This window comes from Hordeum vulgare, chromosome 6H (genome assembly GCF_904849725.1).
Source record: "Hordeum vulgare subsp. vulgare chromosome 6H, MorexV3_pseudomolecules_assembly, whole genome shotgun sequence".
In the NCBI taxonomy this organism is placed as follows: domain Eukaryota; kingdom Viridiplantae; phylum Streptophyta; class Magnoliopsida; order Poales; family Poaceae; genus Hordeum; species Hordeum vulgare.
The window spans coordinates 13,195,871-13,221,127 of NC_058523.1; the positions used below are offsets into that span (position 1 = coordinate 13,195,871).

The 25,257-nt window shown below is 43.9% G+C and overlaps 3 protein-coding genes across 3 annotated transcripts; 2 read left to right on the plus strand and 1 right to left on the minus strand.

Moving 5' to 3' along the window:
• Positions 1-2,857: 2,857 nt before the first annotated feature.
• LOC123402883 (expansin-B2-like) lies at positions 2,858-4,325 on the plus strand. Its single transcript, XM_045096852.1, has 4 exons — positions 2,858-3,097; positions 3,185-3,294; positions 3,373-3,891; positions 4,032-4,325. The coding sequence occupies exons 1-4, from the start codon at positions 2,917-2,919 to the stop codon at positions 4,038-4,040; spliced, it is 819 nt and encodes a 272-aa protein (XP_044952787.1). The 5' UTR covers positions 2,858-2,916; the 3' UTR covers positions 4,041-4,325.
• Positions 4,326-10,411: 6,086 nt separating this feature from the next.
• On the plus strand, positions 10,412-12,279 carry LOC123404086 (high-affinity nitrate transporter 2.1-like). Its single transcript, XM_045098014.1, has one exon. The coding sequence runs from the start codon at positions 10,525-10,527 to the stop codon at positions 12,046-12,048; it is 1,524 nt and encodes a 507-aa protein (XP_044953949.1). The 5' UTR covers positions 10,412-10,524; the 3' UTR covers positions 12,049-12,279.
• Positions 12,280-21,121: 8,842 nt separating this feature from the next.
• On the minus strand, positions 21,122-23,010 carry LOC123403692 (high-affinity nitrate transporter 2.1-like). Its single transcript, XM_045097605.1, has one exon. It carries the CDS (start codon positions 22,870-22,872, stop codon positions 21,343-21,345), a length of 1,530 nt encoding a protein of 509 aa, XP_044953540.1. The 5' UTR covers positions 22,873-23,010; the 3' UTR covers positions 21,122-21,342.
• Between the last annotated feature and the right edge of the window lie 2,247 nt (positions 23,011-25,257).

Below are 25,257 nucleotides of genomic sequence, written 5' to 3' on the forward strand. Positions count from 1 at the left end.
CAACTCCGGGCTGCCCCAGCACCTTGCACCATCGGACCATAAGCAGCAACACAACCCAGAGCTGAACATGCCCAGATCGGACATGCTAACCTGCCCGCAGCCTCTGTTGCATGCTCACAAGAGTCTAGGCCCCAGCCCCCGCCTGGGACTCCATCTCACAACCAAGATGGCACAGATCTGCCGCCCCAACCTCACGAGCACGTAGCAGGCCCGGGTGAGCCCAGATCGGGCCTGTCCCGCCTGCATCCGTAGCCATGTGCCCACCGAAGGGAGGTAGAGGCGGCACAACCTCGAGATCCAACGCCACACCTAGTCCAACTGCCATCGTCGCCGGCCATAGCTGAAGCCATCCTCAAATCCGCCCGCCCGTCGTCGAGCAAGGTCATGCCTCCGAGATCTACCACGCAGCCAAAGAAACACCCCTTGTGCGTGATCATAGGCAAAAAATGGTTCTAACCCAATCATATGCACGCGTTGCCTTAAATTATTAGATGTAGATACAACTCATAAAAAACAATGCATTGGCATGGTTGTATCTTAAATTATTATTGCTTCTATAAAAATATAATAAGAGACGATACATTAGCACAAACCTTATGCCGTTAGATTAGGACCCATGTTATATCCGCAAGTCCCGAGGGCAACTCCTATGCAGTTCACCAAAACGGACGCCACCAAATGTCTGTGAGGGAAAGTAGTGGTTGAACCCCAAAATGGTGTACCCACGCCAGGTGTTTCCACGTCAGAAAACGTAGTAAAATATTTTGAAAAATCTAAAACTTTATGAGAATGATTATGAACAAATATTATGGATGCTTGCAAAGTTTGGCGCTCAAATGACATCCATGGAGATCTGTACAATTTTCTTTTTACAAATTCTGCTCAAATAATACACATACATTTTGAGTATTATTTTTTGAACAGAGGTCGTCAAATATCATTTGACCATCAAACTTTGCAACCATCTATAACTTTGAGTATACAAGACTGCTTATGATGAGGAAAGTGTTCATTTCGCCATATAGCTTCATTAAAATCGAAATGTTGACCACATTTTGATTGGTATACCATTGATGGAGTAGCGACCTGAGTCCCTATCTTGGATCACTTCCATCATAGGGTGCTTGCTGCTTGTGCTCATTGAAACAGTCATACACACTTTGCTAAAATGCCGCATTGTGCTTTATGCCATGAAACTGCACACTTGTGGCCAGTCACGCATCACAGAAAAAATCATCCTTCTTCACTGAGTGCGTAACCATCGTGTTTTCTTCAAAGTCAACAACAACAACGTCAAAATATTCTACTATATATGGCATTTGGTCGAACACTTTCCGTACATGGTGTTCGCCATGGATGACTGCCCCAGTGGGATCTGTGTTGGAACGATGACGTAGGCCAAGGCGGGAAACTCTCGGGCTTGAGTGATGGCCCTGGCGGTACAACGGTGGCATCGGTCAGCAAGGGTTCAGACATAGAGCATAGTGGGAGGGACGAAGTGGGGAAAAAGGGTTCCAGGCGTGGCATTTGGGTGGGTTGATGATGTCGTAAGTGTACGTGGTGGATGTTCAGGCTCTCCCAAACCCCACTAGGTTTTTTGCTAGTTTGCGGCATTTCGGACATCTGTGCCGGTCCGGAAAAAATTAATGACCGATGTTGGGTGGCAAAAATATACGGAATGTGTCATACATAAATTTATGAGCGGTTTGGTGAACCGCATTGGAGTAGCCATTCCAAATAGTATGTTTGCAAGAAAAGTCTGCACTATATATAGTTTTACTAACCATCTTCAATTTGCCATGCTACTAATTAAAATTAGAAAAAGGTCAAGTTTTAGTTGGTCAAATAGTCTAATTACCCTCTTCTAGACCTACTTGCAATCTTATACAATAATACAAACGTTCTTGCAAACACCACCGCATCCGCCGCCTCCTTTCCCCAAAAAACCATAGGATTTCTCTGCATTCCATCGGGCCATGGGGGCGTTGTGGATCACGGCCCTTGTCTATGGAGTGGTTAGTTTTTAGATGTTTCATTGAATTCTGTTAGGGTTTGTGTCACATCCAAAAAGACCAGATGGTAACGACTCCCTAAAGATGAAATAAGGATCTCTTGTCTACCCCTCGTCCCGGTGGTGCGTCTAACACCATCGGGGTGTGTGTGTAGGTGCCTCTCCGGTGAATCTATCTTTGGTAGATCTTGTCAGGTCTGTTCGTCGTTCTTCTACATTCGTGTGTGAACATGTTGGATCTTTCCTATCTACACTACTCTTCATCGACAATGATTGTTGTTCTGGTGCGCTAATCCTATGAGGCCTTAGCACGATGACTTTCCAACAAGGGGCGATGACGACGGCAATGCCTTCGGTTGCTTCAGTGTTTGTAGTCTTTGCTAGGTAGTCTACGGATCTGGATGTAATTTTTATTATTTTTAGTGTCCGTTGTAGTGTCATGATTGAAAATCAATAGATTGAAAATTTCCTGAAAAAATAATAATACTAATATTTGCAAAGACTCGAATCAGGGTGTGAGGATATAACATGCGGCCTGGTCTTATGGCATATGTACGTACAGATGGTCTGACTTTGTCTGCAATCAACAATTTGACTTGTGTGCACCCCCCAAATGATTAGCGGATGCTCGGTGGTCGCCGCCAATGTCTAGTTTTATATGTATAGTTGTACGCGCGTAAACCGGGCGGTGCCTGTATTCCTCCATGATTCTCTCCGTATCCATGTGAGCTTGTAGTCGTCTCGTCGGATGCAACTGCAACTTGCACCGATCGACTCGTCGTTCACACCTCATTTCGCCTATAAATGCCCTGGCAATGTCATCAGGTCCAGCCATCACAACACGAACAAACAAACAAACAAACAAACAGGAGTAAGAAGGTTCATAGACGACCTGTAGTGCCAACATGGCCGGCGTCTCTGCCAATGCCAGTGCGCTTGTGGCACTCCTCCTCTCCGTGCTCGTCGCGTCCGTCCGTTGTGCGGCCAACTACGGCACCTCCGCCGCCAGATCCTACAACTCCGGCTGGCTCCCCGCCAAGGCCACCTGGTACGGTGCCCCCACCGGCGCCGGCCCCATGGACAACGGTACGCCCAGCTTTCATGCACCACCTACGTATTGCCAACTTACTGGAAATAATGCTGATCATATCAAAGTACCCGATGGATTTGCAGGCGGTGCTTGTGGCTTCAAGAACGTGAACAAGTACCCCTTCTCCTCCATGACCTCCTGCGGCAACGAGCCTCTCTTCGACGGCGGCGCCGGCTGCGGCAGCTGCTACGAGGTATGTTAAATCAGTTGGTCAAGCTCAATCCTACCATGTGCATGCAAAGTATAAATCCATGTGATCTTTAATTTTCAGATCCGATGCGTGGCCGCCAACAACCCTTCCTGCTCCGGCCAGCCGAGGACGGTGGTGATCACCGACATGAACTACTACCCCGTGGCCAGGTACCACTTCGACCTCAGCGGCACCGCGTTCGGGGCCATGGCCAAGTACGGCCTCAACGACAAGCTCCGCCACGCCGGCATCATCGACATGCAGTTCAGGAGGGTGCGCTGCAACTTCCCCGGCATGAAGGTCACCTTCCACGTCCAGCGCGGCTCCAACCCAAACTACCTCGCCGTGCTCGTGGAGTACGCCAACGTCGACGGCACCGTGGTGCGGATGGAGCTCATGCAGACCAGGAACGGCCGCAAGACGGGGTACTGGGAGCCGATGCGCCGCTCCTGGGGATCAATCTGGAGGATGGACACCAGCCGCGGGCTGCAGGGGCCCTTCTCCATGCGCATCACCAGCGACTCCGGGAAGACGCTGGTGGCCAACAATGTCATCCCGGCCTACTGGCAGCAGGACAAAGCATACTGGTCCAACGTACAGTTCTATTGATTTTGGCCTAATTACCTATTTCTGTGATCGATCGAGTTGATTCTCCCGCATTTCTCCTCTCGTTCATTGTGAGTAATAAGGCCTTGTACAATGTAATGCAAGGTCTATAGGAACGTGTTTGCAACGTACAGTTCTATTGATTTTGGCTTAGTTATCATTACGTGCTTCTCTGATTGATCATCGATGCACATCGAGTTGATGCTCCCGCATTTCTCTTCTCACCAAACATTACCTGTTGTTCATTGTGAGTGATAAGGGCTTGTACAATGCAATGCAAGTTCTATAGCAAGGTATTTGTAAAAAGGAACCGGTATTTATTTTCATAGGTACCGGCTTTTATTTGTATTGTAGCACATAAGCTTACTTATACACCTCTGTTATCCGAACAAGAATTGACACTGGCTGGCCAGTGCATGTTGCCTGATTGTTTTCTCGCTCGCTACCTTGCGGATTGGAGCCTGTAATATGTCGGTTTTCTACCTTTGTTCCTATTTTTTGCCCTTTTCTTTTTATTATTTATCTTTGTAAAACTGCACTGATACTATTTTAAAATCATGATTTAAATATTTTATTTATTTATTTATGTAGATGTAATTAAAAAAATCATAAAATAAAGGGTAGTTTGTTCTAATTGCATGAATTACTTTAAAGGCCTGATACTTTTAAAAGTATTAAACACTTTTTTTGAAATGCATGCATACTTTTAAAATGTTTGTGAATATTTCAAAAAATACATGCACACAAGTCTAAAACACACAAATACTTGTGAATATTTTTCATTACATGAACCTGTTTCCGAGATAAGGATAATTTCTAATTACATGAAAGTTTTCCAAAAATAGAGAGATACCATTGCAGGGCAGTGCTGGTACGACAACCTAACATGAAGTGGCTCGTCAGAATGATGTCACTAAATATCATTTTCTATAATTTAATTTATGTTTTAAATGCATATTTGAAATTAATAATTCAAACAATAGTTGGAAGCTAGGAATTTGAAAAAAGGTCACATTATATAAACATAATTGTTAGCACATTTTAAAGAAAATGTTCATAACTTTCAAAACATATTTATAATAATGAAATAATGTTCATTTCAAAAACACCTATGCAATTTAAAAAAATATTTATACAACATAAAAGATATGCTGTGTAATGTAAACAAATGTTTCATACTATTAAAGTATGTACGCTACATTTTATATAAATATCCTTGAGTTTCCAAAAAAATTTATGACATTTGATTTTTTCATGTAGTTAAAAAATGTTTATTTATACGAAAGAATGTACATGGAATTTTAATCAAATAATCACATGTTACAAAAAAGACTTGACAGATTTTCAAAATGTTTATACAATGTAAATAAACTGTTTTCTTAGTTTACAAAATATTTATTTCAATAAAAAATTGTCTAATGAGTACTTGCAACATGTTACCGTGTATTCGAAATAGTGTCCAGACATGTACATAAAAGAATGAACATCATGTATTTGAAAAAACGTCCAACACGTATCAACAAAATGTTTCACGTGGGCACTAAAAACTAAAAGTATGTAGTGACATTAACGTAGACATGTGTCAAAAAATATCGATAAAAACCGACGAAGAAACAAAGAAAAACACAAAATTAAAAGAATACCAAGAAAGAAACAAATAATACCAAGTCTAAAGAAGAAAAAAAGAAAAAAAAAATGGGAGAATGAAGAAAACCAATGGGAAATGAAGAAGAAGAAAAAGCAAAGAAACAGGTTAAAAAAAACAGATTTTTTTAAGAAGCAAAGAAAAACGGGGTGAAGCAAACCTATAGAATGCAGCAAACAACCCGCACTAATAGGCCGGCCCGCTAGTCGTCGCCCATAGGCCATTTCTAGAGTGCTAGGCCTCCATTGTCTGGAGATGAGCTAACCTTATGTGGTTATTAAATCTGTTTAGTTTTTCTTTGGGGCCAACGGTTTAAGCTATGAAACATTTTAAAGTTTTAAATTGAAAAGAATATTTGATGGCATCATGAAATCCCTCTTTTCCTGCATGCATGCAATTTGTTGATCTGAAAAGAAGGGAATGTGACGTACATGCACTGAGAAAGTAGAATGAGATGGAGGTGAGATGGAATCTTGGCACATGCACTCGTTCGGATTGTGTTCCTCATTTCCAAACGGTCGGATGTTAGTCGCATTCATTAGTGAAGTAGACATGTATTTGAAAATAAAATGAAAGATAAATAATTATTAATAGAACAAAACCAAAAGAAAAGTAAAACCAATGAAAACAGTAAATAAAAACAATAAACAAGAATAAGAAAGGAAGAACTGAAAAAAATGTAAGAAACTAACCCAAAACGATAACAAGAAAACCAAGAAAGAAACTGTGAGCTGAAGGCATATCCCGTAAAGAAAATCGTTAATCATTGCGCCCTGGTTGGGTCGGCCCATACGTGCGGCGGGCAATGGGGGCAAGAGGTGTACTTATCTTGCAATAAGTGAGATATAGCCATTCCTAGCTAAGTTTACATCGGTTTGTAGGTTACGCAAATACTCCCTCTGTTTATAATTATAAGTCTTTTGAGAGATTATACTATTGAACTACATACAGATTCACTTATTTTGCTTTGTATGTAGCCCTCTAATGAAATGTCTAAAAATATTTATTTAGAAACGAAGGGGTAGTCTTAAAGGTACTTCGTGATAGGATAGAGTGGAGGTAATTAACAATACTTAAGCACAAGCTACTAAGCAGCACAAAAGGTTCATCATAATGTACAGGAGCTGCAAGAAGATTGCGACCAAGTCTCTTAATGAAAACAAAAGGTATTAATTCTTGAGATATGGGAAATCCATTCCTTGGTTAAGGAGGAAAACAATGAAAAAATATATAAAAAAATAATAAAAAGTGGGCAACCTGAGAGTCTGATATGCAAATGTGCCTCTTGGATATCAAACGTAATTAAGTATTTCATTTGCCTCCTCATAATAATTTTTTTTAGGGGATTCGCAGTGTATGTTAGTGAAACTGTCTTAGCATACATACAAATATAGTCAATGGCAATGTCGTGTTTAGAAGTGAGCCTGATTGTCAATTGTAACAATAATTAAATGTGATATTTATTCAAATTCACTACTTGCAATTTAATGGACCAATTCATGATGTGACATCATGGCCTTTTACTGGTATGCATGAATAGTCTAGTTTCCTTTATGCTTCTAGAGTCACTTAGTATGTCCCGATGCACTCTTGTATAACCTTCTTCACAAAAGGTACAAGCCACTTGATTTTTGATAGACTGCACATACGAGTCATGTGTTAATGGAAAGTCAAACAAATAATTTGGAATTAGGTTCGCTTTTCATGATATGTGATATCCATATAGGTTAACTCTTCTCGGGATTGCTAATATAATGCACACACGAGTCGTGTGTTACTATCTTGAAGAATGCACAATGAGTCTCCTTTCACTTGCCTTTTTCTCAAACCATGCATGTCTCTCCTTCTAGACGAAATTTGCATCAAAGAGATGTAGGTATGAGGGATTGAGACGGAAACGCACCCTTGCACGGAGGCGGCGTGAGGGTAGTGACTACCCCTGTGCCAATCGATGATGGATGTAGTTGAAGCGCCATGCACCACTTGCTCCGCTGGTGGAGGCTGCGGATCCGCCAACACGGGGTGTAGAGCGATCCACCCACTTGGGATCGAAGTTAGTCGAGTTGTTGTTGAAGGTTGGTGACTGTTGGCAGCCACAACTCGAGGGACATTTGATGGCGTCGAGTCAGGCATCATTCGCGACACAGTTGTCGTTGACCGCCTTGGTTGGCCCTGCCAGCTGCTCCTCAAGCATTGCTGCTTGCGTTGCTTGCTTGGTATGATGGCGCGGCTTGAGATATGGATTATCTAGAGCGCCGACCTCTGATACCAAATATAACATGCTCGATCTACCTACTCTATTGATTGGATCTAGAGGAGGAAGAATGGGGAATAGGTGAGGCGTAGGTAGGAAGAGGAAGGGGATAACCGAGAGAAGGACAACTTCTCTCTATTCAATCGGATATGATAAAATTGGATACCCTAGCTAGTGGCTCATCCACCTACTTACATACCATGAGCTCACAGGCTCGGTCAGGCACAACTAGGAAACTTACACACATACACACACACGTGTGGCGCACACAGATGACACGCTAGTAGCCGACAAACTGCCCACTCATGCTTACCAGTTGGCACCCTGGCTAGCTCCTCCTCTTGCTTGTTAGTTGGCGGGCGTGAGACTTGGTCGTGTCCATCATGCTATCCATCGATGACCTCTTCTCTAGAGGCAATCTTGTGCTAGGCTGCTAGCCCGATTCGGTCGGCCATGTCCAACATTCTACCCCTGATTATGAGGACGAGGCGATGGTGGAACCTGCCTAGATCGTATAAGCTTATTGTTAGGTTTAATCTTGTCAAGAGGGAAGTGTGAGTATAGTCAGGCATGTAGTTGAGTTTCCTATACATGAGCTGCGGGAGTGTGTGCACAAAGAGATGTGATCCTGGGTACAAACGCAAAGCTTGTAGTGTTAGTTAGTTGCATGCCTAGTTAGTAGGAGAGGATCGAGTCACACGTCTGCATGGATAAGTTGTTAGCTAGCTGGAGAGTTTGCAAGGTAGTTAGCTTAGTGCGTGCGATACTGAGTTAGAGTTTTTTCACTGTTTTGACCCACTAGCGGTAAAAAAATCACAGAACGAACCCGCGTCGAAACAATTTTACGCTTCGACCCTTTTTAGAAACGCCATATACCGTGGCGTTGCACGTCAACAGTGAAACGTCAGTCTAACATGGCTTTTTTGGTCATGTGTCCAACGCCAGTCTACTGTGGCGTTTCTGACCATGTGTCCAACGCCAGCCCCCTTGGCGTTTTGAGGTGAGGCAGAAACGCCGACCCCCTTGGCGTTTGGAAGTGAGGCAGAAACGCCTGGCGTTTTGAGGTGAGGCAGCAACGCCCCAGGGCACCGTCGTTGAAAGTGAGTGGAGGGTGGCCCCATAAATAGGCCGGTAGAAACGCCATAGCTGTTGGCGTTGCGGCTCTGGTCAGAAACGCCACACTTGCATGGCGTTGCAGGGAAATGAAAACGCCACAATACACCGGCGTTTTGGTGGTGATAAGAAACGCCACACTTGAGTGGCGTTTGGTAGTAGGACTGCAACGCCACGACTTATGGCGTTTCAAAATGGATTAGATCGTGAAATCTTTTCAAACTGGGTTCATTTTGTACACAACTTCAAACAATAGGTTAGAACAGTGAAAAAATTCAATGAATTAGTGGCCGAGTGCGCCGGCCAGCAGTGTGCATATGTGAGGTAGTGGCTGGGTGTGGACTCTTTTGTACTGCTATATAAGTTGAGCAAATGAACAAGAGGCTGTAAGGTCATCTTCTTTGGTTGTGTGCGTGTGTGTGTGTGTGTGTTTGTGCTCTTGAGAGAAACCTGAAGAGTTGTGCGAGGCAGCTCGAGATAGAAGAAGAAGCGGCACTGCAAGGAGAGGCGGCGCCAACACTTATCATATAAGCAGCTTGGCAGCTAGCTAGCCAGTTAAATTCAAGGTATGGGCAGGGCGAAGGCAGACGCGTAATCCCCGCTGAATTGATGTGTTTATGTACACATCTCCTCGTAATAGTTTCTTAGTTAGACGAACGCTATTACAATTATTCAACAACAGAAAGCTTCCCGCACCTAAATAAAACTAGACTTGGTATCATAAGCTAGTCTTGATGCCAACTAATGGAGTACATGTCGACACTGATGAATCCCATCCAAATCCTGCTCGTGGCTCTCCCATGTACATGCAAAAGAGTCGAATGGTATTTCCAAGTCAACTCTCTGCACGGTTTTTCAACAACAAAGCTACTCCTGTGCTACTCCGTACAAAAAAAAGGTCAAACTTGTACGAGTGCTAACGAATTTAAGCAGCAAATAAGGTGAAACTCATATCGTTTAAGCGCCGTCAACTCGACGGCTTACATGTGCGATGACAAGTAATCATGCATGCAGTAACCCTGCAGACTACACATACCCCTGCATGAAAGCCAGCTAGAGTCAACTCTTGATCGTTTTCCTTAGCGTACAAGTACGTTTGGGATATCTCAACCTGCAAGTTTTGTGGCCAGATCCGATAAATCATGCAGGATCAACTCATTGCACGGCCCTGTACTTGCAAGTCGCAACAGCTAATGCAGTCGAAACAATATCATATAAGTAGTTTGGCAGCCCTGATAAGTTCAACAGGACAGATGTACGATCCCTGTTATTCCTTGCAATCAGTTGGGACCCGTTAATTAAGGAACACAAGCAGGTCAAACATATAACTAATGCCGTACACCAATGTGAACAGATCAAGAAAGGATGGGTGAAATATTGGACGATACAAAAGGAAGCAACGGGAGCATAGATGCAAAAGAATATGCCAGCTGAGGTGCTTCTGCACGCTATAAGTACACATCACATTGCAGTCTCTCTTAGCACAAACCAAAGCCATTGCAACCTTCAGATTCTTAGGCCTTAATTAGAAGCCCTTTTGCCTATTAGTCCACAACACTGAGAGCTCCAAGAAGCAAGGAAAGAAGAAGCCTAGCTTCCAGCCTTAGGGAAAGAAATGGAGATGGAGGCCGGCTCTTCGGGTGACACAGTGGCAGGCAGGTTCTCGCTGCCGGTGGACTCGGAGAACAAAGCCAAGTCCATCAAGATCTTCTCCTTTGGCAACCCTCATATGCGTGCCTTCCATCTCGGATGGATGTCCTTCTTCACCTGCGTCGTCTCCACCTTCGCCGCTGCACCCCTCATCCCCATCATCCGCGACAACCTCAACCTCACGAAGGCTGACATCGGCAACGCCGGGGTTGCCTCCGTGTCTGGCGCCATCTTCTCCAGGCTAGCCATGGGTGCCATCTGCGACCTTCTTGGCCCGCGCTATGGTTGTGCCTTCCTTGTCATGCTTTCCGCACCAGCAGTATTCTGCATGTCCATCATCGATGGTCCTGCAGGATACATCACTATCCGCTTCCTCATTGGTGTTTCACTTGCCACCTTCGTGTCATGCCAATATTGGGTGAGCACCATGTTCAATAGCAAGATCATTGGGACGGTCGGCGGCTTAACGGCGGGATGGGGTGACATGGGCGGTGGCGCAACACAACTCATCATGCCTCTTGTATTTGATGCTATCATCGCCTCTGGCGCAACACCTTTCACGGCATGGCGTATTGCCTACTTCGTGCCTGGGTTGATGCTGGTGGTTATGGGCTTGCTCGTGCTCACCATGGGGCAGGACCTTCCAGATGGGAACTTGAGGAGCCTCCAAAAGAATGGCGACATGAACAAGGACAAGTTCTCCAACGTTCTTCGTGGCGCTGTCACCAACTACCGCACTTGGATCTTTGTATTCATCTACGGCTATTGCATGGGCGTCGAGCTCACCACCAACAACGTGATCGCGGAATATTACTACGACAGCTTCCACCTCGACCTTCGCGCTGCCGGTACCATTGCTGCATGCTTTGGCTTGGCAAACATATTCGCTCGGCCTATGGGTGGCTATCTCTCTGACCTTGGTGCCCGCTACTTTGGCATGCGTGCTCGTCTCTGGAACATCTGGATCCTCCAGACCGCGGGTGGAGCTTTTTGCCTGTGTCTGGGACGTGCATCCACCCTTCCCACCTCCATCACATGTATGGTCCTCTACTCCATTTGTGTTGAGGCGGCATGTGGTGCTGTCTATGGCGTCATCCCATTCGTCTCCCGACGCTCCCTCGGCCTCATCTCCGGTATGAGCGGAGCGGGCGGTAACGTGGGAGGCGGGCTCACACAGTTCCTCTTCTTCACCTCGTCGCAGTACTCCACTGGCAAAGGGTTACAATACATGGGCATCATGGTCATGGCTTGTACTCTCCCTGTTGCGCTTGTTCACTTCCCACAATGGGGCTCCATGCTCCTCCCTCCTAGCACCGACGCCGCCGAGGAGGACTACTACGGCGCAGAGTGGACGGAAGAGGAGAGAAACAAGGGACTTCACATCGCCAGCCTGAAGTTCGCCGAGAACAGCATCTCTGAGCGTGGCAGGCGCAATGCCATCCTTGCCGCACCCGCCACCCCATCTAACAACACGCCCCAGCACGTATGACTCAGTTTTTGTTACCTCATGTAAGCCAGGAAGGAAAACGTGTGCATGGCCCTGGGATGGAGATTGTGCACCCCATGACGACGGTGTGGATGATTCCTGTCCACACCGCGTGACTTTGTGGGCGCCTATCAAAACACCCTTAGAGGAGGCCGTTTAGTGTGTGTATACATGGAGGCTACCTAATCTTTGCTTGTATCATGTGATGAGAAGAGATCAATAAGTGGAAACTAATGCAGCGTCTAAACTTGTTAATTTACTCCAGCTAGCAAAACCTACCTGCTGAAGAACACACACGTCCTGTCTCTAGCTAGCCAGCTCTTGCCACGTATGGTCAATGGGCATTAAGTCGCCGATGACGATGCATTGAGAATAACAGATAGAGGCAGCATCCACCGTTCTCCCTACCTGATGATCTTGCATGTGTACGGCCCCATTGCCTATGACTTTATATTTTCTTGGAGTGGCGGATAATAGCACATGCTTGTAGCCACCTTGCAAAGTTTGCTTCGACTAACCGTACATGGATCTACACCAACCGTACGTCTAAATACAGTGCACCTCCCCATTTTCATGGGACGCCGATCTACTTTTTGTTGCACGTGTTTAGCTCATGCTAGAGTCAACTCTTTGAGGTTTCTGCGCTCTTGTACTTTGTGTACACGGAAGCCCGTTGGCAAGGAGATATCATATGATATATATGAATTGATTATCATATAAGGGGTTTGGAGAAGTGCTTACGGCCTACAATCAACTTCATAAGGAACAACGGTGATGATGATGATTACCTGAGAAATCTGGAAGGAGGGAAACGCTTGCATTTTCCGTAACAAGCTACCGCAAACGAAGATGTCCTACGTGCCATCAGGGAGAACTTGGAGCTGTAGCGGTTGGTGGGTGCATGCTGTCTTGAGCCCCTCTCGGGAAGATGTTAGGAGATAATCGCCGGAAAGGATTTTTTTCCCTTTCTCTTTTCGTTTCTTCTGCAGTTTCTCTGTATAGTAGCTCCTCTTGTAGCCATGATCACTTGATCACCATTGTTTTCCTGCCTGCTTTCTCCTAAATCAATCAAGCCGGAAACCCTGGATCTTTAAAAAAAAACTTCATAAGGAACATATGGCGCAAAAGGGTGCCACGCAAAGGAGCATGTATCTCTAGTCAACAACTACTCAGGCTATAGCATATATGGTATCTTGCCATGGAAAAATTGTCCGGTTGTTGGGGTCAAATTCTCTGGACGTGTGTATGCTGTGTACTGGTTGCCATACACTTTACACGGCTCCTTTGACGCTTCTACAGCTAATGAGAGGTCAGGCTATATAGATCATCCGTCCATGTTTGCAACCACGATACGCTTGCATGTATTGAAGCTAAACTAAAGAGTGAAACCAGGATCTAACGTGACTTTCTCTACAAGAACTACGTTTAGACTCCCTAGCCAACTAAAGAGTGAAACCAGGACCGAAAGTAGCTTTGAATACTGATGGTTTGGATATCAAAACCGTTTCCAAGGCATAACTTTGACCACGATTTTCTTTTATAGACCGGCTTGAAACTGAAGTGCCACGCAAAGGGGGCTGATCCCTCTTATTAGCAATCAGCGAACATGCATCAACTCCTATCTTTCAGGGGGTCAACATTTTGTGGAGTACTTGTAAGACTATTTTCTAGAACGAAAATATGGGCCTGGAGGGACAAGGGCGTTTTGAAGCCCGAGCTCCATGGATGCCTTAATTTTGAAAAATTCAAAAATCATCCTTTGGACGCCATGAAGTTACCTGTGGAGTGACAAGTAACCATCGAGTGGACTCAGCATTCTCAGTCACATGAATAGTTAGATACATAAAAAAATGTTTTTATTTGGATATCAAAACTGTTTTCAAAACATAAAGGCATCTCCAACGACATCCCCTAAAATAGGCACACTATCCATTCACGGACCGCGGGCGCACGTGTCCGCGCACACAATACGGGAGCCCGCCATCCAACCATATCTCTTAAATAGGCATCCAATCCAATCCAATCAGGACTTCTTCATTAGGCATCCAATCCATCCAACCATATCTCTATATTGCAGTGGCAATTATTTATTTCTACATAAAACAATTCCGAATTTGTATATACTCTCTTTGCAATCCCTCTATTCCATATTACATGTATCTAACACTGGAATGCGTAATGATATATTCGTTTGAGCGACTACCAAGACTTTTTTTATATGTGTTCTATTTCATACGTGTTACTTCTCTTAGACCATTTTTTTAACACCTTAGCCAGTTGTTGATTTTCATATGTTTGTGGGATTATAATACACTTAGCAAACTATTTCACAATATTTAGTATTGGCTGATCACAACAGTTTGGCTTGGACGTTGGGGTTTATCAGTTCAACATACATTTGATTTTTGCTTGACGTGTACCTATCAACAATATAACCTCCCTTCGATCAATCACTTGGTACATCTTTTATTGTTCGCTAGAATCCTGATATATACTTAAGTAAACAATGTTCCAGCGAAAATTTGTGATTCCGTGGCGTAGCATGGTCATCTTACTAGTAGATGTAGGTAAGAGGTTATACAACATGATATATGTGCATTACTATATGTTATTATATCTGTATTTAGTTGATGCCAAAAAAGATGGGGCATGTCTACCAAGAAGGTTGTACTCCCTTAGTTTCAAAAAGTAAGGTATATTAATATTTAAGTTTTAACAAACATTTATATGTTTGGCCAATTTTTGAGAAAGAAAATTCACAATATATGTAAAATGTATAATTAGTATGACTAGGCCATAAAGAGCGTCAAATAGGAAAGGTTGAGAGGCGAGCGACTGGCCGGGCTAGCCCAATTTTGTTATTTCGACGCTCAAATCGGGAAATCCCTCGAGTCCCTATTTGACGTTCTTTACCGCCATTTTTCAAGCGGGCGGCAACCTAAATTTCACAGAGCTAGTGAAGCAAGCGACTGACTGGGCCAACCTATTTCGCTTGTTAACCATGTCTATAGGATTCCAAACTGGGAAGCTTCTGACTACGATCTTTTAGTTTAGGAACTTTCTAGGAGGTTTTGGCCTAGTTTTATTTTTTACATACTAGTTTTTACTAGTGTGTATTGGTTATTATTTTTATTTCCGTTTTACTTTTTTTGGTTTTACTTTTATTTGAAAAATGTTCACATTTCTCTGAAAAACATTCTAATCTTCCTTTTTCATAGAGAATATTTTTATAAAATCCCTGTTTAAATGAATGTTCAAACTGTAGAATAATATTTAAAATCCAAAAATCCAAAAATTTTAGAAATATTCTCATTTTCGAAAAATGTTCATATTTTCTAAAAATTACTTACAAAATTGAAATGATGTTAAGATTGTTTACCTTTTCTACTGCAGTCAGATTGTTTGGAACTAAAATTTCCCAAGAACCGGCTAGAGAACTGAAGGTACGAAAAAGGAAGATTGCTCGGCTCGGTTGGCGGGAAGAGTCAAATGGGCTGGCCTAGGAACACAAAGAGGTTGGGTTTTCACTTATCGTTGCCTTTGAGGCAACCAGGCCTGCCTTCTTTCTTCCGCCCCTGTAAACCTCCTTTTTTTGAACGAAGAATGTTCTATGGTATATTTTATATTAAGATAACAAACAATTGTACATATGTTAGAAAATCTTCAAACAGCCCCTGTAAACCTCCTTCGCCTTTGATAGTTCACGGTTGGACCTGGGAGTTCAACATTGACGATGATCTGGTTGCTCATAGGCAAAGGTGCCCAGCACCACCTCCGGCGATCTGGGGCGGCCCCTACTCGCCCCAATGATAGGTCCGACACCGTGTTGCCGGCATCCAAGGCGACGGCCCAGAGGACCTTGTAGTATCAACCATGAGCTAGCTAGTCCTCTGACATAACATTTGTTTACTCCAGCTAGCAAAATCTTCCAGCTGAAAAATTACACCTCCGGCCGCGAACTAACGAGCTCAGTAAGCATGTTCACAGGACTTACCTTGTAGGTTACCGATGATTATGTCCACAGTCACTAATGCATGTGACTTATATTATCCCTGCAGCAGTGTAAAACCTGCGTTTCTTGCCACCTTCCAAAGTTTGTGCCGACTTGAGACTAAACACGGTACATCTTTACACCAGTCGGCAGCTACTGTTTTGCTCTCCACACATGCAAGAGCCGATGGCAGAATAATGGGATTTGAGACTTCAGATCGCCGGCCCGTGCTATCTAGAACCAACTCTTTGAACGGTTCTCTACATTTATTCATATGACCAAGAAGTCTTTGGATTTCATAATCGACAAACGCGCACCTCGCGAAGTTGAATCCAGTTCCACACAAAGGATGCCATCTCTCTAATTAAAGCTTATCAAACATGCGACAACTCTTATTTTTCCGGGACTCAAATTTTAGTGTAGCAGCATGCAATTATACACGCCATTAAGTTATCTCTGTAGTGATAACTGGTATGAGATCGTGTAGTGCACCCAGCAATCTGAATCACTTAGATTGATAGATAGCTTATCATAGTGTCTCCCGCCCAAAAAAAAACAACTTAAACGTAGTGTAAGTTGTTTTGCAGCCCTGGGAAATTTCAACGGGGGATTTAGCTGTATTTTTGTTTCTCGTAAGCATACAGGAAATTTCAACGGGGGAACACACGAGTACCTTTTATAACCAAAAGTAGACGTCAATTCCTTGTAAGCATCAATTCATGACGATGCTCAATTTGTATCTTAGCTAGGATTCAGCTTTGCGCTCTTTCCGCTGAAAGTCCCCCTTTCAGGTCTTTTTCGCTGAGTGTGATGCAGTAATATTTTCAAGAATAGATATATATATGCCCGCTGCATATCGTTTTCATCAAACTTGTTGTGTGTAGCATGATGAAAGTACATCATTGGTCGCTGGCTACAACTTGCTGCCAACTAAGGGAGTGTGATGATGATGCGTGTATGTACGGCCAGAATCCATATATGGCTTTAGATTATGTCAACCGACACCAACAATCGTTTTCACCAACGTTGGTCAATGCTGGGCTATGGCCCTGTTTGGATACTCTAACTTAGCTAGAGGTTAGAGTTAGTTTTTAGCTCATGACTAACCTTAAACTAACTCTAGCCAAAGAGGTGTTTGGATGATAGGGTTAGATTGATAATAGTTGTACTTGATGGAGAGAGGAAAATAATTTTTTAATGGGTCATTACCTGGTGGATAGAGAGAGAAAAGTGACTTTTTAGTGGGTCCCATGAAAACTAGCTCCAATTAGCACCTCTTGGGTGGGCTAGTTTTTTTGGGTGGGTTAGATGCAACTAGCTCCAATCTAACCTTCATGTTCGGATACTTTAATGCTATTTGAGCCCCAACTAGCTCAAACTAACTCTAGCATATGGATCCAAACAGGGCCTATACCACCTAATTGAATTGACTAAGCAACAAAACGTGAAGCAAAATATCGGGCATTTTTTCTTTTGGCTTTTGGTTTCCAATATTTCATATCTTTTGAATGAAAATTTCAAGTCAAGTTTCGTTTGCATATACATGTTTCTGGTGACAAGCGCTTTTAAATTATATCTATCTTTTGAATGAAAAATTCAAGTCAAGTTTCGTTTGCATATTCATGTTTCTGGTGACAAGGGCTTTTAAATTATATCTATCTTGAATACATTTGGATAACATTTTAATTTTTTTGTTAAGTTTCAACTTCTAAAACTTGGTACGAGTGACTGGCAGAATCTTAAGTTTAAAACCTGTGACCGAGAAAATTGTTTCATCTTCTAAAACTTGGTATGAGCAACCAAAAAAACCGGAAGTCTCGGAAATTAAAACTTAAATCCTGTTGTGTGCTTGTGCGGGATCCAACAACTTTGCGGATTGCGACTCAATCGGATGGACAACATGACTGGACCGTTGTGCATACCTGCAAATTTCTGCTCATGTGGCTAACACCGCCGGCGAATTTTCCTTGTCTGTGTGTGTGTGTGTGGAGGGGAGGGGGGGTTACGGCGATGCAATTTTTGTACTACTATCTCAAGGCCCAGCCCAGTCGATTTCACCATTGTTGTATAAAATGTGGTATATCGCTATATAATATCTTATCAGAATCTGATGGTATGATGCAGACCAGCACAAAAAGCAATGGAAAGGGCCGAACACAGACCGCAAAGACAATATTTTTGGTCGTTAACATGGATGATTGTACATGCTCTTATCCTCAACCGGCCAGAGAACCAGCCAAAGAAGATGAACAAGCACAACCAGAGAAATCTTGGACAAGATTGAATTGAAATTTAATTAAACATGATGGTGTAATCTAGCCCTTAGACCTGACATCTAGTATGACCGTTCCAGCTCGCTAGAGTGATCCATATCTACTCAAGTAAGTTTAGTATAGAAGACTTTAAGAGCACATGAACTCGCCAAAGTGGAGTACTAGAAGACCTTAAGAGCACATGAACTCGCAAAATTATGTCACCACTCACAGGTATACATCTTCCGTATGCTCATCATCAAAGCCGCAGAGGACACCATCAGGACGGATAGATGACACAAAGATCTTTGTGCATGTACCATTGTTGTCACCACTGTGATGCTAGTACAATTTTAGACAACAAAGCACAAACATGTTATGTGTGAGGTATCACCCCCCCCCCCCCCTCACTACAACACGCACACACACCTTCAACCACCCCCTCCCCCTCCAATGCCAGAGCATCCATTTGAGACCACAATGCACATGACGCAGCCCGGGGACTTTGGACATCCTTTTGGAGTAGAAAACACATGCTTATGTGTGATATGATTTTTTTTGTTAGTTTTTTATGCCAAGACTTTTAGATGCCTCTTGGTTAGTGATATGTATTGCTACCTCCGGCTATTAATACGACGTCCGCAAGTCTTTCATCTTCATTCGGCGTATTCTTATTTGACATACGAATAAGTCCAAACCAATATGTCATGCCTCGGATGTCACTATAGTTTGTCTTGGAAAGCGCCTAGAGCATGCATGACCATGTATACTAGAGATTCATTTTTTGATCACAAAAATTGTACTCCCTCCGTCCGAAAATACTTATATGAGGAATGGATAATAATGGATGTACTATCCATTTTTGTGACAAGTAATTTCGGACGGAGGGAGTATGTAGTAGTGAATCCTATAAAGAGGTAAAATATATGAATCTGAGCAACACTTCCATAAAAAAGAAAGAGGCGCTCTCTGAAAAATCTTAGTGGCGCTCAAGATCATGTAATCCCTTCTATTAAAAAACACTCATCCACATATTAAGGAATACTTCCAGGGATTTTTTTTTTCAATAGAGTTTCAGATTTCAAGTTACGTAAAAACCGCAACTAATTTCTGACCAATGGAAAAAAGATAATGAACCCAGTCCTTTTTTATAAGATCTACACAGCAGATTATTTTTGGATATTTCTATAATTTTTAAACTGAATTTTATTTTTTCTAAAGAGAGATTGGTTATCCATAGCAATAAAATTATAGAAGTCAACTACCGGTACTCTTGTGGTCAAATTCACACTATATTTCACACCATCAATTTTTATTTAAAAATCTTTTCAGCTTAATTTTAGAATTTTGTGAAGAATAGAATATTGTCGTCTGCATACAATAAAAGTTTACTCACGTGCTTCCGAGGGTCAGATTCACACAATATTTACACACCACACTGGTTTTGGATTTCCACTAAAACGTAAATTTCTTTTTGGAAACTTTTCAAGACGATCTATTTTTTTTGAGAATATAATAATACCGTAATCAAAGACAATATATTCAACTCCCAATGGTCAGATTTGCTCTGATATCTACACAATAGATCTTTTGAATCAACTCATTTTTTTGAAATTTCCAAAACAAATAATCATGTGATCCAGAGAACAAAGAGATCCGATCACTTCTTTCGGCATCGACGTGGCTAATGTCAACTCTATAAGGGGGGGTAATGTCAACTCTTTGCCTCATTGCATATTTTTGTATTGATCACAATAAAGTAGTTGCTTTTATCACTGACTCTATTGACGTTTTGTCTCCTTTTTCCTGGCAATCTTGACTTATTTTTCTCTCGAACGCACCAACTCTATATACGGATTTGCTTAAAGAAAATGCACTTGTCCTGTTGCTACTAGTATATACTCCTAGTAGGTAGCAGATCTCAACTTGTCCTGTTGCTAATGAGAGCTCAGGCTATAGATCACCCACCATTCATGCCAGAATATAATAGTTGTCCGTACGCTTCCATAGCAACGGCACCGTACAGCCGTACTAGGGTCAACTCTTTGAATGGTTCTGCACTTTGGAATTTGGTGAAGTATTCCATCTACTACAAGAAGGTTGAGCCTAGAAAGAAGGATCGCCGCACGTACCTGGAAAGTGCAACGGCAGAGAGGAGTTTCAATTTCATCACTCTTATTAGTATCAGATAAGTAGCAACGTTTTTTGTCGACTTACTTAGCAACACCACCACCATATAGACAGATAACCTACTCTCATACTACCAGGCAGCAAGCCTGGTAAGCTATCTCAAAAAACAACAACCTACTCTCATTTTAATTCGAGGGCTCAAACATTCAGCGAGAAGCTTATATGGGAGTAAATAGGCAGTTTGGTAGCGTCACAAAATTAAGTAAATAAGCTAGTTTCCACAGCTTATATGGATCCTTACTTCTAACAGCAGCACGTCAAAACAGCATTGCCATCGTAATCTAATTAAAGTCTTAGGGTGCTCCACATAATATCAAGAGCTGGCTAGCTAGTGACAGGAGGTGTATTTTATTTCGGCATGTAGCTTTACTTTCATATAGTACTAGCTAGCTAGTGACAGGAGGTGTATTTTATGCTGGAGTAAGCAAGTTTAGGGGACTAGCTACCTCATTGACCAATGTGTTAGTTAACGAGTAGCAGAGCTGCGGCATGTGGTCTTACATACAGTTCATATAGTACTACGAAAAAGTCACCGTCTTTGCCAAGCCGCTATCGGACAAGGAAAAATAGGAGTATAAGTTGCAAAACTCAATCAAATGACACACACACACAAGGAAAATTAAGGAGGCACAAGGTGTAAAGAGCAATCCATGTACACATATGATATCTTCTCATAACATATTACAAGCCCTTATTACAGACTAAGACCTCCTCTATTGGGATTTTAGTAAGTGCCCAAAAAGTCATGTGGTGTGGGTGGGAAACATACCACACCGTCCTAATGGGGTGCACCACCTCGATCCCAGGGAGTGTGTACATATACACGCGTGGTATACACTAAGTTAAAAAGAAAAAACTGAAGTCTTATACATGCTGTGGCGTGTTGTTTGGTGGGCTGGTAGGTACTGCGAGGATGGCATTGCGTTTGCCACGCTCAGAGATGCTATTCTCAGCGAACTTTTGGCCGGCGATGTGGAGGCCCTTGCTCTTCTCCTCCTCGGTCCACTCGGCACCGTAGTACTCCTCCTCGGTGGCGTCAGCGTTGGGTGGGAGTAGCATGGAGCCCCACTGCGGAAAGTGAACCAGCGCGACAGGAAGAGTGCACACCATGATCATGATGCCCATATACTGGAGTCCTTTGCCGGTGGTGTACTGGGACGATGTGAAGAAGAGGAACTGTGTGAGACCGCCACCGACATTACCGCCAGCACCGCTCATGCCGGAGATGAGCCCGAGGGAGCGCCGGGAGACGAAGGGGATGACACCGTAGACGGCGCCGCATGCAGCCTCGACGCAAATGGAGTAGAGGACCATGCATGTGACGGAGGTGGGGAGACTGGACGCGCGACCAAGACAAATGCAGAAGACTCCACCAGCTGTCTGGAGGATCCAAATGTTCCAAAGACGGGCACGCATGCCGAAGTAGCGGGCGCCAAGGTCGGAGAGATAACCTCCCATCGGCCGTGCAAAGATATTTGCCAAGCCAAAGCTAGCTGCGATGGTACCGGCGGCGCGGAGGTCGAGGTGGAAGCTGTCGTAGTAGTACTCGGCGATGATGTTGTTGGTGGTGAGCTCGACACCCATGCAGTAGCCATAGATGAAGACAAAGATCCATGTACGGTAGTTGGTGACGGCGCCCCGGAGAACCTTGGAGAACTTGTCTTTGTTCATGTCACCATTTTTTTGAAGGCTTCTCAGGTTGCCGTCGGGAAGGTCTTGCCCCATGGCGAGCACAAGCAAGCCCATCACCACCAGCATTATTCCTGGCACGAAGTAGGCGATGCGCCATGCTGTGAAGGATGTCGCACCACATGCCAAGATGCCGTCGAAGACGAGAGGCATGATGAGTTGCGTGGCACCGCCACCCATGTCACCCCAGCCCGCTGTCAAGCCACCGACCGTGCCGATGATCTTGCTATTGAACATGGTGCTGATCCAGTACTGACATGACACAAAAGTGGCAAGAGAGACACCGATGAGGAAGCGAATGGTGATATATCCGCCAGGACCATCGATGACGGACATGCAAAACACAGCGGGCGCCGAGAGCATGACCAAGAAGGCGCAGCCATAGCGTGGGCCAAGGAGGTCGCAGATGGCGCCCATGGCCAACCTTGAGAAGATGGCGCCGGAGACGGAGGCGACCCCGGCGTTGCCGATGTCAGCCTTGGTGAGGTTGAGATTGTCACGGATGATGGGGATGAGTGGCGCGGCGGCGAAGGTGGAGACGACACAACAGAAGAAGGACATCCATCCAAGGTGGAAGGCACGCATGTGTGGATTGCCAAAGGAGAAGATCTTGATGGACTTGGCCTTGTGCTCAGAGTCCACCGGCAGGGAGAAGTTGGTCGGCACGGCGGTGGCGGCTGCCGGGGAGCCGACCTCCGTTTCCATGTCCTCTTGTGTTGGGGCTGGAAGCGGGCTTGGGCTTTGCTTGCTCCTTTGAGCTGAGCTGAAGTGTGGATTAGGAGGCAAGAGCTAGCTAGGTACGTAAGTACTAGCAAGGAAGCTCAAGGTAGCAAAGGTTGGAATGGTTTGAGTTGGTTTGTGCTCGAGTGACTACAAGCAGGTATGTATTTATAGGCGAGGAGCAGCTTTGGGTTGGCATATGCTTCTTGAGTTCCCTTTGTCTCTTTAACCCATTTTCCTTCATATGCTCAAATTAATGCACACCGTTTGTTATATGTTTGACGTTTTTCTGTTCCTTAATTAATCATAGCACTAGATTAGTTAGAGGGTGCTTGGATACGTTTTGATCCCGTGACTAAAAGTAGTGGGAGTAAAATTTGCTAGCCTCACCCATGATTGGATCCAAATACTAAAGAGAATAAAAGTCAAGTTAATGAGCATTTATTATCCTCCAAACCCTTCAATTCAGAACTCACATGTGTACAAGGAGAGGAGTTAAATGAGGAGAGAGAGGACTAATCCACATTTAAGTAGGGATACCCCTGACTAAAAGATTTTAGCCTTAAGACTAGTTTTAGCCTCTTTTTAGTCAGGGTGTTTAGAACTTTAGCCTATTAAAAAAACTAATTTTAATCAGACTAGTTTTAGTCCCTTAGATCCAAACACCCTCTTAAGCAGTTGTTGCAACGACCGCACATCTGGCTCTGTTCAACTTATTATGGCTGCCGAACTACTTATGTGATATGAATATATATGCTGTGCAGGTCATTAATTGTAGCAATTACGTAGTAGGTGACAGTGCAAAAGAGTTGACATTTTCGGGTTTATTTGACTGGGCAGTAAAATTTGCAGGCTGAGATATTGCTAAATCGTACTTCATCCTACGATTAACTACAAATTAAGAGTTCTTTTTGCAAAGACGTAGTACAGATTAAGAGTTGACAGTGCAGACCTCCAGCTGGCTGCAGAGGTAGGTAAAGCAATTTGTTGGCAGTCTGGAGTTCCAGCTCGTTGCATTAGAGCATCTTCAACAGACCCCTTCAAAGTTGATCTTTAACAACCCGTACAGAGAGCACCGTAAACCGTTTTTAGGTAAAAAAATTGCATGCGGACAAAGTAGACATCGTAAATAAAACCGTATCCCATTATAGTTCATTTTTCTCTTTTCTTTCTTATTTCTTCCCGTCCCCTCGCCGCCCGTTCCCGACCACGTGTGCCCCGACCGCATACTCCCTGACACGCCCCCATCCCCGATTAAGCCATACACTTCCCGCTGCCGCGCGCGTTCACCGGTGTGGCCGAGCGAGCTCCCCCCCCCCCCCCCCCCCCCCACCTCTTTCTCTGGTGCTGCCCCGCCATGATTCGGGCCGCCGGTGGCCTCCTCCGCCCTGCCCGTGGACGGAGTGGATGTCGAGCCGGTCGCAATTCGGACCGGCGGCGGCTTCTTCCTACGTGCATCGACGGATTCGGTGAGTTCCGGGTATATTTTGGATAGTTCCACAACAGTGCTTCTATTTCGACGAGGTTTGAATGGTATGGGTTTAACTACATACTGTCTTTAAAACTATACATATAATTTTTTTACAGATGGATATACAATGCTCTTTAAAAAGTTTAAGGGCTGAACGAGTTACGGATCTCCTAGGCACCATTTTTTCGACCAAAACTATAAGCATATCTCTTTTTATGGATTTGATCAATCATTTTAAGGGGTCTGCTAGAAAAGGTCTTACGTGGCTGTACCTCTCCCAGCCTATAAATTTGTGTAACTGAAAACCGTGCAATATGAGTTGACTGTGGAGAAATGTTAATTAGCCTGTTGCACTTGCACATGCAGGAGCTAGGTAGCAGTAATATTCTGTGGGGCTAGCAATCAAGATCTAGCTTGCGGCCAGCTGATGGTGCATCTAGTTTAAGGCTTATTATGCATGACAGCGCTAATAAGCGAGTTAAGGTGAGGGCCATGCAATTCACGGACGAAACCTAGAGTTGGCCTTCTTTCATGGAACTTATTTGCTAGTTTCCGTGTTTTCCGAAGTGGGGATTGCTTGCAAGTGAGGGAGACTGCTGTCAGCTTTGGCTGGCAATAACATGAGAAATTTCGTTGAGCTTATCAGGGTTGCCCATGTTGCATATGATAAGCTTCTATATGGTTGAGATATAAGTAATTACCAAGTTCATGGATGTCGCATGCATATGCAAGTGTGTAGTACAAGAGTTCAATCCAAACTTGCAAACACGACCGCGTGAGGTCGATAATCCAAGAGTTGACGCTGTTATGTGCCTGGGTGAAGGCAAGAGAGTACGTACGGATCAGCGTTGTGTTGGTACCTCGTCATCGATCCGTCCTTATATTATCTAGCTATATAG

Coding starts and splice junctions, on each gene's coding strand:
- LOC123402883 (XM_045096852.1), top strand. CDS start 2,917: ATGGCCGGCGTCTCTGCCAATGCCAGTGCGCTTGTGGCACTCCTCCTC. Junction 3,098..3,184: donor CGCCGGCCCCATGGACAACG/GTACGCCCAGCT, acceptor ATGGATTTGCAG/GCGGTGCTTGTGGCTTCAAG. Junction 3,295..3,372: donor GCTGCGGCAGCTGCTACGAG/GTATGTTAAATC, acceptor TTTAATTTTCAG/ATCCGATGCGTGGCCGCCAA.
- LOC123404086 (XM_045098014.1), top strand. CDS start 10,525: ATGGAGATGGAGGCCGGCTCTTCGGGTGACACAGTGGCAGGCAGGTTC.
- LOC123403692 (XM_045097605.1), bottom strand. CDS start 22,872: ATGGAAACGGAGGTCGGCTCCCCGGCAGCCGCCACCGCCGTGCCGACC.